Here is a 16,999-nt window from a genome sequence, read left to right as displayed (position 1 = left end):
AGTGTCTGTAGTATCTCAAGTTCTTTTGGGTAGATGCGATGTATCAAATCCCCGAAATTAGGATTATTTAAAGATAATACGTCATCTTTATAGCGGAAACTGAGATTGAAGGATCTAGCCAAACGATATACTTTCTTTCTGATCAGATCAGCTATAAAGTCAGCCTCATAAGAGTGAAGGAATAGGTCAGCAAGTAAAGGAACACAATTTGTTCCCATTGGAATGCTGACCGTTTTTTGAAAAAAAAACACCTCCACCACACTGGACAAATATGTTGTCGATTAAAAATTCCAGCATTTTGTGAACATCTTTCTCTGTATATTTGGAAGATGATTTGGAATTATTTCTTACAAAGTATGAGGAATCTCTACCAAGAACTATATATTTGTATCTAGGTGTACCATCTTGTTTGGAAAAGCAACAATGGAGAATGTTTTTGAATCGAGATTTTAACTGAATATGGGGAATAGAAGTATACAGTGTTGAAAAACCATAGGTTTTAATGCTATTATATTTAGATAATAGTCTTTAACTGATTGTGTCCAAAAGATCTTTCGAATCTTTCAGGATCCACATTGAATTAATACCACTACAGGAGTAACAAGTGTTGCAGACCCTCTTTGATTGTTGTGAGTATAGAAGTTAAAAGTTTTGAGAGAGTTTTGGTGGTACATTTTGCAGATCCAGCTATGAAACGTTGTGTGTATGGATTCTTGTGGAGTTTAAGAATCCAGTTCATAGACGGTAAATCACGATCATCGTAGAGAAACCAAAAGAGGATAGCACAGGGTTATGGTTTTCCACAATCTCTTCTTCACGGCCTTTAACCACTCTGACCGAGAAACAATGTCTTCATGTTATCGTTTTATCAAGTTTTCTTGCATAGTCCTCTACGGCATCAATAAGAACTTTATAATTCTACTTTATGGAGCGTGGTTCACGGTTCTTGGGACCTTTAGAAAGAATATTCGGAAATAGCCTTTTATAATTGTGCCTTTTATTTTAATAAACAAATAAAATTTAACGGCGATAAAGGTTCCTTATATGAAAAATAAGTTGAAAAGTTAAATTCATCACTTAAAAATTTCATCATTATCTTTGAATGGATAGCCAAGGTGATGAATATCCCTCAAATTTCGGACAAATATGATCTTTTAGGGCATTTTAAAGTAACATGAACTGTTTATTTTGAACGGAAGATGAAACATTTTGTAGTTTTGTTTGTTTGTTGGGGTTTAACGACCGAGCAGCAATATTTCAGCTATATTCAGACGATGAACATGAAATTGGTGATAAAATGAACATGAAATGATGATGAAATGAAAGAGGGATGGGACACAAGGACAATGGGGTTGACAAATTTTGATTGCCACTGGAAATATGGAGTGGTGGCTACGGTCGGGCAATTTAGCCTCCTGTGGCGGAGCCCTATGGTTCCTACTCCGGGAGAATACCACAGTAGGGTTCTTTAACGTGCCAGGATTGTGGCATCTTTTCAGAAAGCTAGCCGGGGGATAGGCGCTCTGCCCACAGAGCAACTGAGATGTGTGCCCCAGGTGGTGGAATGGGGTACCCTGGCGTGTTGCATGCTGGGGTTGTCAGGCTATAATACGGAAAAGCTGACCGCAAACCATAGTGGTGCACCGTGTTGGGAAATATGCCACGTTCCTCGCACGTTAAAGAACCCTGCTGTGGTATTCGATAGGAGTAGGAACCTTTACGCTCCGCCACAGGAGGCTAAATTGCCCGACCTTACCCATCCCCCCTTTTTCCAGTGGCAATCAAAATTTTGTCCACCCTATTATCCTTGTGACCCATCCTTTTTTTCATTTCATGTTCATTGTCTGAATATAGCTGAAATATTGCTGCTCGGACGTTAAACCCCAACAAACAAACAAACAATCCTTTCTCCCTTTAAAAGAAAGCTTTAGGGATAATCATAAAAAGTTTACCATACAATTGAATAAATTAGTATAAATTTGTGTATTCAATGCACATGTTCAAGTACATGCAATATTAATTATACTCATTTTATCATTAGCCATATCAGTCGCAGAACGGGATTCCAGTGGGGCGAAAAAAAAGGTGTGTACATGAAGGATAAGTGCAGTTAGGGGAGGCACTGGAGAGTATATCAGGATATCAATATATCTATTTTTGGCAATAATTCAACGCGAAACTTACAAAATTGTTGGGGCCCGACACCCGGAACATTTTGATATGCCAATACATATGTAATTAAAATGTTGACATCAAGAGACTACCCACGTATTATTATAAATCTGTATATTGCTAAGAATGAAGTATTACCAAACTTTACCACGACAATAGAATTAACCTTCCGATACACATATGTGAGTTATGTTTGTCGAAAAATCAAATGAGTATACTGATAGATAATATCTAATATTAAACAAGTACTATCTTTAAAAAAAAAAGATACCCGACGCATTTTCTCGCATTGTTAATTCTATATCCGATTTAGATTTTATTCTAATGAACTTTGTGATCACTTTGCTACAAATGTTTCGTAATTATTTAATTGGTCCGAAAAGTAAGTTATTTTCAATTATTCAACATCCTTTTTTTTAAATTCAAATATACCGGACATAAATATCCCCTTATTGAGCCTTGAATATCACGGTTGCTATCACATTTGTCTAATGAAATGTAAGGTTGTAAGCTCCATCGGTTACGTTACCATGGGTAAGCATCATGGGTGTCACGTGATGTCAAAGCAAACTCAATACCGACTGCGTCCAGCAAAAAAAATGCAGGAAAGTAATGAACAACTTACAAGAGCTAGTTTTAATCAGATTGAATGATATCCAACTGATAATAATTATCATGTCATTTTTATTGTTTTCTTCCCATCACTTGGTTGTAAATGAAAATGAAAGAACTTTTCACATTATGCAGTTCGTTTGAGTGGAAGAAAAATAAATATAGCATTATCATTAGGTTTAATTAGGCGGAAGGTTTGGTCAAAATCCCCTGACGTTTATCAACTTGAACTAATTTTCACGAATTCTTCATTCATGTTTATATATTGTAGTATGAACATGGACACATGTTTCTTAGTTTATTTTTTTTTCTTCTAATTATACTCTAGGATCAACTGAATTAATAGCAAACTGCCAAAAAGTCTTTTTTTTCTAACATAGTTTTTATTTCAACTTACATTAATTCTAGTACTTTCTTTACTTTATTTCAATTAGTCACATATTTATGAAACCTTTAAAGAGGTAAATAATGTAATAAACAAAATAAGAGAGAGAGAGAGAGAGAGAGCAATAGCTTTGCAACAGAACAGCATTACCTAGAGTGATGATTTATAACAAAAACTAAATTTGTTTTCAAAATTAATGCTATCGTCAGTTGAAATATCGTTGTCGTCGTAAGTAAAATATGTTTGTTTATTTTTATGTCTTCTCGATTTTATCTATTCAAGCACAAACTTGCCTCAAGGAAACACTGTAACCCAGAGCCATACTTGGAAAACAGACACACACAACAAAAGAACATAAAACAACCAAAACATGCAAAGGAACAAAAGTTCATAAGATAAGTAACTCGGACTCCACTTAAAAAACTGGAAGCATGAACCAGATGCACCGGTTGGGAAGGCGTCCACAGCTTTTTTAGAAACACCCACCGAGTTGGTCAAGAAAAGTCAAGTTAGTTCAGGTTAGACGAAAAAAAAAGGAAAATTATGCCTCGTTGACAAAATCAAGTTCCACGTTGCAGATGGATACACCGTAACGTTCTCCGCAATCATGATGACGATCATAAAACTTTTATACCAGGTATAAAAAAATCCTTCCACCTGCAAAAGATAGTGTAATCGAAAGTCCATACATCTAACAAAACAAATTAAAACAAAAAAACAAAAAAACAAAAAAAAACAAAACAAAACAAAACCTTTTTGCATTATACTTTGACGTTGATTAAGATTTCTAGTAGTAGAATCAATCATATGTATTCCAAACATTTGTTTCAAGTCATATAGGAATTAAGTTTATACTTTTTTATAAAAAAAAAAACTTAACACATATCATTATTCTTAAAACTCTGATATTCTGATAATTAAACAACAAATGATCAAATTGAAATTAATATTTTCTTAAAAAAGACGACAATTTGCATACAAGTGAACATACAGACAATGTTGCTTATGCGAACAAAGAATTACAACTTAATCATACATTGTTCAAATAAAGCACTTTACAAAACATGATAAACTCTTTGACGATGAAGTTTATTCGTGTTCATTATTCGTTTTAAAGAATTGACATTCAGTCAATACTGATACAAGTAAGCTGTTACATGATTATAATCATGTTACTGTTTCATATTGATTCTCTGTTACATCTGAATAAAGATGGCATCAATGATTTATGTATTGTATTTGTACTCTATCGGAAGTTCTGTGTGTCGGGAAGTAGTCGGAATCGTTTACAGTACTTCTTTGTCTGGAATAAATGGAGACGAGACTATTATAAAAAAAATGATTATCATTCTCGGAAAGATTCTTTTCAAATAAATATCATAGTTAATATAATATAGTTTTTTTATGAAAAAAATAAAATGTTTCTCGGATCGTAGGGATACACAGGGATAAATAAATATGTTGTACAGTATAAACTTATTCTGGTTTTAATGCTTTACGTTTCAAAATGCTTGGAGCAATAATAGAAGCAAACATTTTTTTTTTCGAATCTATTGATTTAGTTGTCCAATCAATGAAGAATAGTTCTACTCTCTACATTTCAAGTCATATATTGATAAATATACGGACGGGCCAAAATGCATAACCCGTCCACTTACCCGTACCATGAATATATTGGCAAAACATTATTTGAATACGGGGGAAAGTTGGTAAGGGCACGGGTTATTCATTTTCGTCCGAACGTTAAATTTTATAAAAAAAATTCTACACTCAAAATATTAAAATAATAATGAGTATCCTACCTCCCTTTGCAACAGACACATACAGATATTACGACTGATATCAATCCTACCGATGCTAATACAGCACCAACGATAACATGTATCATAGAATTTTCTAAAAAAAAATTGGAATTTATCAATTGTTTCTTCCACATTCCAACAGTATACAAGCGCACCTGGCAGGCAGATATAGTAGGCATGTCAACTGCTGTATACTTGGTGCTGCTTTAACATTGTGGTTGTAAAGTTTTGCCTACAAACGAACAGAAAATCTCAAAAATTATCATATGAATATTCAAGACAACAAAGAATAGCTGAAACCTTTGCCGATCTTCAAGTAATTTTTTTCTCGAATTAAAACAATAATACAATACGTTGATAAAATCGTGTACCATATTTTGAATCGAGGCAATTGAAAAGACAAAATGTAGCATTAAATCTTACCATTTGAAGTAAGATGAATAGTATCCAATGTAACACCACTCTTGTATATCGAAAATGAACTGCTAACTGCCGTTGCGTCGTATTTTACTTCGTAAGTACCCTCTGGTGATACATCTCTAGTAACGTTGATTGTTGATATCAGTTCTATCGTCGTTCCTGTAAGAACAATTTTGAATCGACAATATACAGCTTTTAACAACATTATACTACATGATATAGGATTTGATATACTAAAATCACACAGAAACTTGAGAAAGACCTTGCTCGTGTTCATTTTCATTGAATGAAAACAAATATAGAAAATATGGATTAATGCAGGTTTGTCAATCATTACAGAGGGGATGATATGAAAAAATAATACAGATTCCCGCCTTAAGACACAAATTGTTGTGTACTAAGTCAACATTTAACTTGAAATACCAATTCAAAATACAACACCACATACCAATTCAAACTGAACCGTTTATTATACTGATTTAACACTAAATAGCTAGGTAGCAGATGAGTTTTAATAAACTAATAACAGTCCATGTTGAGCAGAGTTAGTCGTAAAATACAACCCCACCAAAAAAAAAAACAAACAAACAAACAAACAAACAAAAACAAAACAAAACAAGAACGAAAACAAAACTTTATATTGGTAGTACTGATAGTATTAGTTCAAATTAAAGACTACATATTTACTTGGTGTGGTTATTGCTTCTGTTTCTTCAGTTGTACTTTCCATAGATGTTTGTATATGCTCTCTGGTTGTCGGGATAACGTTAACGCTAGTGTCAGTCGACCAAATTGTCTCTGATAAATTATTAAAATATATTTTTTTTCTCTTTGTTATTCAAATTTAGACGAGACTTTAAGACCAGAATTGAATTTATGTGAATTCGTATGTATTTGCAAATTCTTCCAATTCCATAACAATACGGCTTTATTTCAAATGTTTATTTTGCCCACATACATAATATTGATACATACTAAATAGAATGATTTTCCATTACGCAAAATATAATCTACAAAAGTTTCCTTCAGGTGCATATTCTCTGGTTTTGGTCCGGGTTTCTCATATATCCTTAAGTGGGTATATTAGTAATCGTACTTATTTTTATAATAAATAATATTTGTTATTTTCATTTGTTTTTGCTTTGATCTATGAGTAAAGGAATGCCGTTCTTTGTCTCCTTGTTTTTCTTTCAACAAAATTTACAACAAGATCAAGATTTAATTTTTATTCATGCAAAAACAAAATCATTGTACTTATATATAAGTTACGCGCTTTTGAAATGGTTTTACGAAACAAACAAAATGATACAAGTATACAGATATCAGGGATACATTTAGATTGAATCAAACTATTTAAGATTTATAATTCATTGTGCTTCATATTGCAATTCATAAAGCCAGAGCATACAATGCGACTTTGGACAAATTTTGAAAGTAAGAAAACATATAATGCAGAACATTCGGTCTGAAAAATTATTTTGCCAGAAATACAAATAAAAACTCTTCCACGCGTGGATATACAAAATATGCATTCACATTTTGGTTTATCATTGGTGTTATAAAGTGTTATTTAGAGTTAAAATCACTACGAAACGTATCTATAAATAAACACACTTGTTTGTGCTTTTTGTATTGGGCGTTTGGGCACTTTTTTACGTCATGGTATACAAAAGCGCTTTCACAAATGATGTTACGAAATATATGAGATTGTTAAAGCGTTTTGGTTTTGTGAGTGTGTGTGTATTTGCCTATATGTTTCGTTGCATTGAAGGACTTGTGATCTTCAAGTCATAACCTTTGGAAAATATTACTTGATGTACACATGAAATATGGTCTACAATGTTCTAGAAAACGCATGATACAGGTAATTTATTGGTGTGTCTTCGATATCATTGTGTAGTCAAACGAAAACATACGAAACAATAACAATAATCGAACCATAAAGATCCAGAGACAAACAAACGAAAAAAAAACTTTCAATAATACAACGACTCTTCAAGTTATTTTCAAATTTTCTCCCTTTGATAATAATTTGAAATACATGTTGAAATTACCGATCGTAGTTGCGCGGGTATGTTAAGGAGTTTTCTTGTACATCTGGTTGATGTCTAATCACGCACATACTACGTGACGTTTTAAGTTGGGAGAATTTTTTCCGGAAGTAACCATAATCTTTGTAAATAACACATAAGAATATTTTTTGTGTTAAATGAAGTCATCAGTTTTTTTAATCGATGAAATCAACCATTGAATAAACCCTCATTTTAATAAAGAAACACAGCATAACAAAACTGGCAGCATTTTTTGTATCAGATTTTGACGTCAGAGAGAAGCTTGAAACGTCAAAGCACTTGCAGAAGAAATTGCACGTCATGTTTGCATTTACCGAGACATTACACTTCATTGATGAATTCATGTTACCAGTATAACAATTCTCGAGGTTTGGGTAAGTTGTACTTTAAATTCTCTTTCTTTTGGTAAAAGACGCTTGTAACTATGTGCAGATCGGCTGGGCCGGGGTTCATTCATCACTGACATACTAACATACATCGAACAACTGTCATGATCGAGTTTCAAAAACCTTCATCTGCCAAAAATGTGTATGAAATTATAAATATAAACACAATCGCAAATTTGTAAATTGATACTAGCAAATGTTTGTTTATATAATCTTATTTAAATAGTTTTAATCAACTTGTAAATTACTTCTTTTAAATAGAATATCTAACCAGTATTCCAAATATTGTTTATCTTTGAGGTGTTAATGGAATCATATTATATAGGACAGGTACAGTGATCAATGTGATTAACACAACTTTCTATAATTGTCCTTACACTTCATATTGTTATGTATACATAATTATTTTGAAACATAAAATGTTAAAAAGAACATAATTCATATCATAAATATTTTGCGGGGAATTTTGTTTACAGTACATGTTCAAAAGAGTCATCAAGGAAACCAAGGTTATAGCGGTAATCAAAAGAATGTAATCCAGGGACAAAGACCAGACATGGAAAACAGACACACACAACAAAGAACATGAAGTAATTAAAATCATAAACTAAAATCATACATACAAAGTAACAAAAGTAAATGAGCAACTCGGACTCCACTAAAAACTGGAAGCATGGACCAGGTGCACCGGTACGGTAAGCGTCCTCTGCTTTTCTAGAAACACCCGTTATGTTTACGTAATTGTTTTCTCGCGTATCCGATTGGATGATCTTTTCCTTTTTCATCCGCTGCATGTGACAAAACTACTCCAATACCATAATCAGATGCGTCACAGAATAATATAAAAAAGCTTGTGTAAAATCAGGATATATCAACACAGGTGAGGTAACTAAAGCGTGTTTAAGAAACATAAAAGCATGATCACAATCATTGGACCAATTAAAGTCAGATCCCCTCTTTAGAAGTCTGGTCAAAACAGATGACCTCTTTGCAAAGTTTGGAATGAATTTCCGATAATAAGAAGTTATAACGAGGAAGGATCTTAACATTTTTACATTTCTTGGATTCGGGAATTAGCTTCAACTTTACTTGGGTTTGGTTTGATTCCATCTGCTGAAACTACATGTCCAAGAAAGGAAACTTCTGTTTGAACAAACGCACATTTCTTTGGTTTCAACTTTAAGTTGGCATTCTTCAATCTACTGAATACCTCTCTGAGCCTAGTCAAATGCTTCTCGAAGGTTTCAGTAAACACAATTAAATCATCAATGTAAACCAAAGCCATTTTCCATTGAATACCTGCCAATAGCAGATCCATCAACCTTTAGAATGTACTTGGGCCTTTGCACAATCCATATGTCATGAAATTAAATTCAAATAAACCCTCTGATGTTTTAAAAACAGTTTTCTCCTTGTCCTCCCCAGCTACAGGTACTTGGAAATATCCTTGTGCAACATCCATAACAGAAAAGTACTTAGCACTTTTAAATGACTCTACCATTTTCATCAATTCTAGGCAATGGGTACACATCTTTCTATGTTATCGCATTCAATTTCCTACAATCGACACAAAATCTTTGTGTACCGTCCTTTTTGCCAACAAATATGACTGGAGATGCCTACCAACTATGCCAGGGTCGAATTGCATTACTATTTAACATATTTTGAATTTGAGTCTGAATTCCCTGCCTTTGAGAAAAGGGAACCCTGTATGGTCTTTCTTTAATTGGGGATTGTATTTGAGTATCTATCCGATGAGTGACTAAATCAGTTTTTCCTAAATAATCATCATTCACAGTAAAGTTACTATCATATTCCAACAATAACTCCCTTATCCTATCCTGTTCAGATTTCTGCAGTTTCTCCCAATCAATTTGTAACTTATTAACCATATCATAATCTTTGACATCATCTTCAGTGATACTAACAAAATTAATACCAGCTGGAGTTTCATCAACTTCAAAAATGTTTTCACATTCACTTATCTCCTCAAACTTTCCAATGATAGTGTTTTCATAAAGATTTATGGTTTTCTGTGTAGGATTAAAAATTTTTATTGTCACCTCATCATGGCAAACTGTAGTAATGACACGTGCCGGTAACCTATTATATTAGTTGAACAGTTGCATTTTAGGTTCAACCATTCCAGTCTTCTCATTTACATTTCCCTTTATTTTAGCACTACAAATCACTTCAGACCTTGCTGGAATTTGTAGTTGCTGAATCAATTGAACTGAATAAACATCTGAAACACTTTTGTCACTACCAATGAATTCAACAAAAATATTGTTCTACCGTACTTCAATTTTTCTGAATATCAATCACTAGTCCCACACTTTTCATAATATGAGTTCCTATTATAGCATCATATAACAAATTATCAGCAATATATACAGTATTTTTTGAAGCATCCGTTTTCACTTTTATGTCACAGTTAATGGTTCCTAATTTTTTTAAAGGTTTTCCAGTAGCAGACAAAATGTACTTATAACTCGGTAACATTGTATGAAATTTATCCGAAGGCACCATTCATTTGTTCACCAATGAAACAACCGCACCAGTATCTAGAAGTAGAGAACTACTTTTGCCAAACAAATCTCCATTTATTTAAATGCCTTGAAAGTTATTATGATTCAAACTTTTAATTTCTATTGTCGGGTTAAAGATACTAAGGCCTGAATACATTTCAAAATTTTCGGCGTAACTAGAGGGATTTGAAAACATCTGAAAACTACATCATTATGCTTCCAACATGTCCAAAGAAGGGCGACCTGAGCAACTGCCAAAAACTGGAGAGGAAGTCAGCTACTCTCAAGAATTCGATGCGGTCGATCATGTATTGACCAAATGGCCACATTACGGGTCATTATTGAGGAGTAAATAGAATGGCAATCCGCCCTCTACATAAACTTTGTTGACTTCAAGAAGGCCTTTTTGCATAGTTCACAGAAATGCACTTTAGAAGGTACTAAGACACTTTGGAATCTTTGTCAAATTGTAAAGATTGTCCAAAGGACTCTACAAAAGTACCAAACGCCAATTCATCTACAATTCAACACTCTCACCATCCTTCAATAAACATACAAGAAATACTCCATGGTTGTCTCCTCTCCCCCTTTTAGTGTGCAAGAATTTTAGATAGATATAATGTACAATCATGAATTTACTCATATATTGCTTCTTGCCTAATTGATATATTTTGGGATAAAAAAAGGAGTAATCAAGGGAACCAAGGTTATAGCGGTAATCAAAAGAATGTAATCCAGGGACAAAGACCAGACATGGAAGACAGACATACACACAAAGTAAAAAAAGCAAATGAGCAACTCGAACTCCACTGAAAACTGGGAGCATGAGCCAGGTGCACCAGTAGGGTAAGCGTCCTCTGCTTTTCTAGAAACACCCGCCGAGTTGTTCATAATAAGTCAAGTCCGGGGCAGACAAACAAGGAAAGGAAAACTATGACCCGCTGAATAAATCAGTTTTTTCATGGTGCAGATGGATACACCATAACAATCCACGAGTTCATGATGACGACCATAGAACTTCTGTAGTGATGACTTCAATCTTGTAGCAACATATCCCTGTTCCAGAAGCCTATTTGTTAGAGTTCTAGTGCGATACAAAAAGTCTGCGTAGTTTCGGCAAGCTCTGGCATAACGTATGAGTTGTGATATGAACACTCCATACGCAAGTGCTGAAGGTTGCCACAGATGAAAGGAAAAGGGCTATAGACTCTAGATTGGCCATGCATAATTGATTGTGACTGCTTCCCTGCACAAGTCCTATATTTTCTCGTGCTCTGTATGGTTTTGAAAAAAAGAAGCAGCTCTTCATCAGTTCCTGGCTACAGAAAAAACATGTCTTATTTAGGCCAAGTAAAGTTCATCGAACCCTCATCAAAAATTGGAGGATTTTATTTTTTACTCCTTACCAGATTTTTGCTGGCCTAATTTTATCCTTTTTTTCGTGTATAGACATGTCTTAATCCATAGCCACATCAGTTTCAGAGAGGAAACATTATTTGGTTATCTATAATTGAAAGATTTGAAAATCATAATGCCTCAATACAAGAAACTGAAGTGAAAAAAATTCCTGATTTTCAAATTCTGTCACATTTTTTTAATGTCATTTTTTAGGAGCGGGAGATGAATACGAAACGAGACAAACGGTGGCGAAAAATTCTTGACTTTGAACAGGTGCATCATTTGAATTAATTGATATTCGGTCATTATGCTAAATTTTCTGGACAGAGCGAAATATACCCATTAGCATCATTATCAGCCGAAACAAAACAAGAAATTTAACTATGCATATCTTGAAAGGGACACTGCCCGTAAGTAAAGAAAACGACAAAGACAGCTTTTGATGGTTTCTCTAACTAATTGTTTAAAGAAAATAGATGAGACGCCCTAATGCAGTTGCATTGATGATATTGCTCATGTTGTAACACGTTGATATAATTTGTTAAAAATAAATAGAAAACTAAACAGAGTAATTAGTTGATATTAAACAAAAACCGCAAGAGTACTGAACAGGTACACAGGTAGGGTAAAGATCTCATCCCAACGGGATTCTGAAGTGATGTGTAGTACCAAGATGACGAACAAATTTGAATATATCGTTCTATGAAGAACAGTGTCTCGATGACACCTTTTTTTTCTAGCAGTTACTTGTAGTTTATGAGTAATTTGTTAATATTTGGTTTAAATAACGCTGTTTCAAAAAATGATCTGTAGAAATATGTCATATTCTTATATAATTTATGATTACTGGGAAATATAAAAATTCATACAAAATGACAATAGGTCAATGAAAGAATGATTTTATATCCAGTACAGTGTAATTACTTATAAAATAAAAATATCTCATAACGAAGATTGAAGATGATGTAATTAACATTCATTTCCGGGTTCCTCAAATATAAAGTCTTCGTAAATTAATTTGCACCGTCTATAAAGTTATACGCTTTGTAATATAAGCAAATGTTTTTGATTACGTATAGTATCATGAATGCTTGAGATGAAATATTTGACATTGTATTGTGCAAACTTACTTTCTGTTGAGTGTAGATCTCAAATACAATAGTGTAGTTCATTGCAGTTCAGTCCTACTGTTATGTATTGACCTTCCTTTTTCCGAACTAATAGACAATGAAAATTATGCAATCTGGATATATGACCTACAAATGCATATCCATACTAATGATTGATACAAACGGACAAAAGTCGTAAACAATAACAATATTTCAATAAGGATGCAGCATATTGCTTTTACGTAATATATGATTAAATACTAATTGATATCATGTAGAAAAGCTCATCATTGTTTTGTAAGCACTTACTAATGTGTGTGTGTGTGTGTGTGTGTGTGTGTGTGTGTGTGATTTCGTCTCATTATACAAAACTGTTTAAGATGTTGAACTACAAACTTGCTAATTTCCATGGCACTTACTTTCTAAGTCTTCAGGTGTAGAGTTATGAGTTTCTAATAAGTAAGTTTTCCTTAAAATACCAGTGCATTTACCTATTTAATAACAAACAAAATGTACACGAATTTTTATAGACAACACTCATTTAATTGGATATTTGTAGTTCATTATGAGGATAGACGATTTCAGAAACTGTTGCTTAAATTTTATCATTGCTCAAAATGCATGTGTCGCAAAATTGCAATTATTCCAACTGACATTGTGTTTATCTTAATATCATTGATATAGGTATTTTGCTTGAAATTACGAATTATTGATCACTTTATTAACTATGTTGACAAAATATTCGTTTGACGAACAGTGATTTGTTTGTAAATATGTAACCATGTGCAATTTTCAAAGTGTATTACTTTATCAATATGTTAATCTCGAAGTTACATGACTTTGAAAATCTTCATGTCATAAAACATTCGCTTAAAAGTAAACGATGAATGGAAGGGAGATCATCATCAATATTTCAATTTCGTTGAACAAGCAAAATCAGTATTCAACTTGTAAATCCGCATATTCACTTAGACCGCATTCAGCAAATTTTAATTCATTTTACGCACCAGTTAAGTTTGTACATGAAGTGCACTCTACAGCTTTGAGGAAAGAACTGTTATTATGTTTTAACCTTGTTGAACACCTCAATTGTTGATCTGTGTCATTCACTAGTTTCCCTATATTAATATATGAAATTTGGCATTTAGATTTGGACTTTTCATCTTTCAACAAAGAGAAGCTTCTATTTTTTTTAAAATACAATATTTGATGAAAACATAAAACTAAAAATATGAAGTTATTACTTCATTTGTCAGAGATTGTCATCAAATGTTTACTGTCTCCAATATAATTTGGATCAAACTATTGTTTACATGAGTTAATTCATGAAATGATTTGTAGTCCTTGACTGTTTTTTTATGTAGTTATGTAATTATATTATATTGTATGTCTCAAAACTACAACTGAAAGTTACCCTTCACTAAATAAACGTACCTGAAGTATGTTGATAAACTCTATAGTAAAACTTTCCTCCACAGAAGCAGCTGCCCTGACATGTGTTGTCCTTTGTTACTTTTTCATTACTACCAGAATTGTTATAACAAATACATCTTTTCTCCTTTAATGGTTTAAAAATTGCAAATTGCTTGTTTCAGTTATTAAACTTTTCAGTTTGACAAGGACAAAATCTTTGTTCAGGTAGATATAATAAAATAGATACGAAATCAACAGATAAAGTTAAAAATTTGATGGCAACTAAATGCATTACAGAGGTGTTATATGTGAGGCTTGCAATTATTGGTGGCACATTTAATGTGCACACATTTCAGCTAGCGAATGCATAAGGATAAGCAAGTCCGAAGAACTATACTTAATACACGGGAAAAAGCAAGTCTGATGCAATATACTTAGTACATGGGAAAAAGCGAGTCTGATGAAAAAACATGAAGATAAGCGAGTCTGATGAAGTATACTTAATACATGAAGATAAGCGAGTCTGATGAACTATACTTAAGACATGAAGAAAAGCAAGTCTGATGAACTATACTTAATACATGAAGATAAACGAGTCTGATGAAATATGGATGTGTTATATATGTAATAGTGTTTACTTCCCTGATTTATATTTTGAAATCTTTTTTTTCTTTCTTCAACACTCAAACATGTTTATCAATGAGTTTACAAACATCCATCTATTTCTGATTTATTTCTAAAGAACATGTTCTTAAAATATAGACACAATTGTGCTACTCATGATAGGAAAATATAATTTGGATATGCTATTTATATCAAAATGTTATAGCATAAATGATGAATGTGCTATTTTTCTATTAATTGCAATTAATTATGGGTTTATATGCGTCAATGTAGATAAATGTATATAATATACAATGCTAAAAAGAAAAACATTTTACTGATATACTGAACGATATGAAAAATGGACAAAGAGAAAACACCCCCACCTGGATGAAAACTGTCAGCTGAAGGCGATCAATGGGAGTCCAATGTATGGACAGACGACAAGATATTGAGTGTAAGATCTAAGGAAACATTTGAAAAATATAAAAAGTTAACAACAATTGGGAATATTCAAACTTTCATCTCTTTCTGACTAATCTTTGTTTTAAGAACATTTGAATAAAAATAAAGACAAATATTATGAAAATTATGACATTATACTTGTTATAGGAAATATCAATTTTGATATGCTGAATAAGTCGGAGTGTCAGAGTATGAATGATTTATGTGATTCTTTTTCTTATCACAATTAATTATAAATCCTCCATGCTACAAAAAGCACGTACATCATCTACTGTACACACCATTCAAACAAACCGAAAAATCTATGCTTTAACACTTTAAACATCCCTACAGGTACAGTATAAGAGACTGTCACAATACTATTGTATTTTCATTTAAAAGCAAAGTGTGCGTTCAAAAGCTACCAATCACTTATAGAAGTTATAAACCAACAATAAGGTACATCAAGAGAGAAAGATGCAATTAAGACATACCAACAATATATAAATAATTTCACTGAAACACTGAAAAAGCATACTCAAAAACAAATGAAAACAAGACACATTATGTACGAATATAGAATTATACAAAGCCATTTACACAAAATAAAGTTTAAACAGCCAATACACAAAAAATGAAAATCAAGAACATTAGTAAAGTACCAAACACAGCGCGTAAATTGACGCATGTGAGCATAACTCGGCCAGACACAATTTTTTATAAAGATTTTACAGGTGGTGTGAGTAATGTTCTACTATCCTTCCATTTTTCTCAAAACAAAGCGTTTCCTGGGTGGTAATAAAATTGTATAACAAGAAATGATATAGTTGTAAATAACACAACAGTGTTGCTACAATTTAAATTATTTTTTAGTCAACTGTGGCAACACATTACTAAAGGTTCAAAAACCTTAGTATTATTTATATATTCTAAGTGTACCAAATCTGAATAAAGTTTTCATATTTGCATTAGACATACATCGTACTTTTATTTCATGAATATAATAATATTAATTTATACCCCTTTAACATTAAAATTCTACCATTTCGAACCATGAAATAACAGGACAATTTGTACCACACACAAGGGAGTAAAGAATCAACAAAATGATTATACGTGATGTATGATGCTTACAGCAACATACCAACGATCTGTATAAACAATGTAAAAGCTATACAAGAAACACCTGAAATAGGTATACTTGAATAACAACATATATGGGTTTATTCAGCCAAATTTATTTATCAGGTCATAAGTTTACCGACTTTTCGCCCAAACAAATTCTTGACCAAAGAACAGATAAGGTGTATTTGCTTACAATTTTAGGAGGATTGAAACAACTAGTTCATATATTGCAGTTTCACCTGGAGTATCGCACTTTACCAGAAACACGGATACAATTTACACTGAAATGTGTATCTTTGCATTATGGGTTTATTCGACCAAATGTATGTATCAGGTAATATTAATATTCAGCCTTTATAGGTATAGTTACTTGTTCATCAAATGCCAAATGGACCGACTGGTCGCCCAAATATCTCGACCAAAGGTAGATCAGGTTCATTTATTCATTAATTCTTCTTTTGTAAAGAAAGGATGGCCAAGCGATTCAAATATTGAGGTGTGACCTGATGTATAACGAACAACTTGCTAAA

At 32.7% G+C, this 16,999-nt stretch overlaps 1 protein-coding gene across 2 annotated transcripts; it reads right to left on the bottom strand.

Moving 5' to 3' along the window:
• Nucleotides 1-3,671: 3,671 nt before the first annotated feature.
• On the bottom strand, nucleotides 3,672-7,988 carry LOC148619869 (uncharacterized). Of its 2 annotated transcripts, XM_088576964.1 has the most exons (5): nucleotides 7,778-7,988; nucleotides 6,079-6,189; nucleotides 5,395-5,550; nucleotides 4,972-5,065; nucleotides 3,672-4,472 (listed from the first exon to the last, which is right to left on the bottom strand). In XM_088576964.1, the coding sequence occupies exons 2-5, from the start codon at nucleotides 6,119-6,121 to the stop codon at nucleotides 4,388-4,390; spliced, it is 378 nt and encodes a 125-aa protein (XP_088433090.1). In that variant the 5' UTR covers nucleotides 6,122-6,189; nucleotides 7,778-7,988; the 3' UTR covers nucleotides 3,672-4,387. The 2 variants fall into 2 exon arrangements, with proteins under 2 accessions (XP_088433090.1, XP_088433091.1); XM_088576965.1 differs by lacking the exons at nucleotides 3,672-4,472; nucleotides 4,972-5,065; nucleotides 7,778-7,988 and adding an exon at nucleotides 5,074-5,203 and having other exon boundaries at nucleotides 6,079-7,014.
• Nucleotides 7,989-16,999: the final 9,011 nt, after the last annotated feature.

This window comes from Perna viridis, chromosome 4 (assembly GCF_037379345.1).
Source record: "Perna viridis isolate PV_CMFRI_1.1 ecotype Kerala chromosome 4, ASM3737934v1, whole genome shotgun sequence".
Classification (NCBI taxonomy): Eukaryota; Metazoa; Mollusca; class Bivalvia; order Mytilida; family Mytilidae; genus Perna; species Perna viridis.
This window is presented reverse-complemented; position numbering and strand designations above follow the sequence as displayed.

Coding starts and splice junctions, on each gene's coding strand:
- LOC148619869 (XM_088576964.1), bottom strand. CDS start 6,121: ATGGAAAGTACAACTGAAGAAACAGAAGCAATAACCACACCAA. Junction 5,551..6,078: donor AGAAGCAATAACCACACCAA/GTAAATATGTAG, acceptor TTGTTCTTACAG/GAACGACGATAGAACTGATA. Junction 4,473..4,971: donor TGTGTCTGTTGCAAAGGGAG/GTAGGATACTCA, acceptor CATTTATTCCAG/ACAAAGAAGTACTGTAAACG.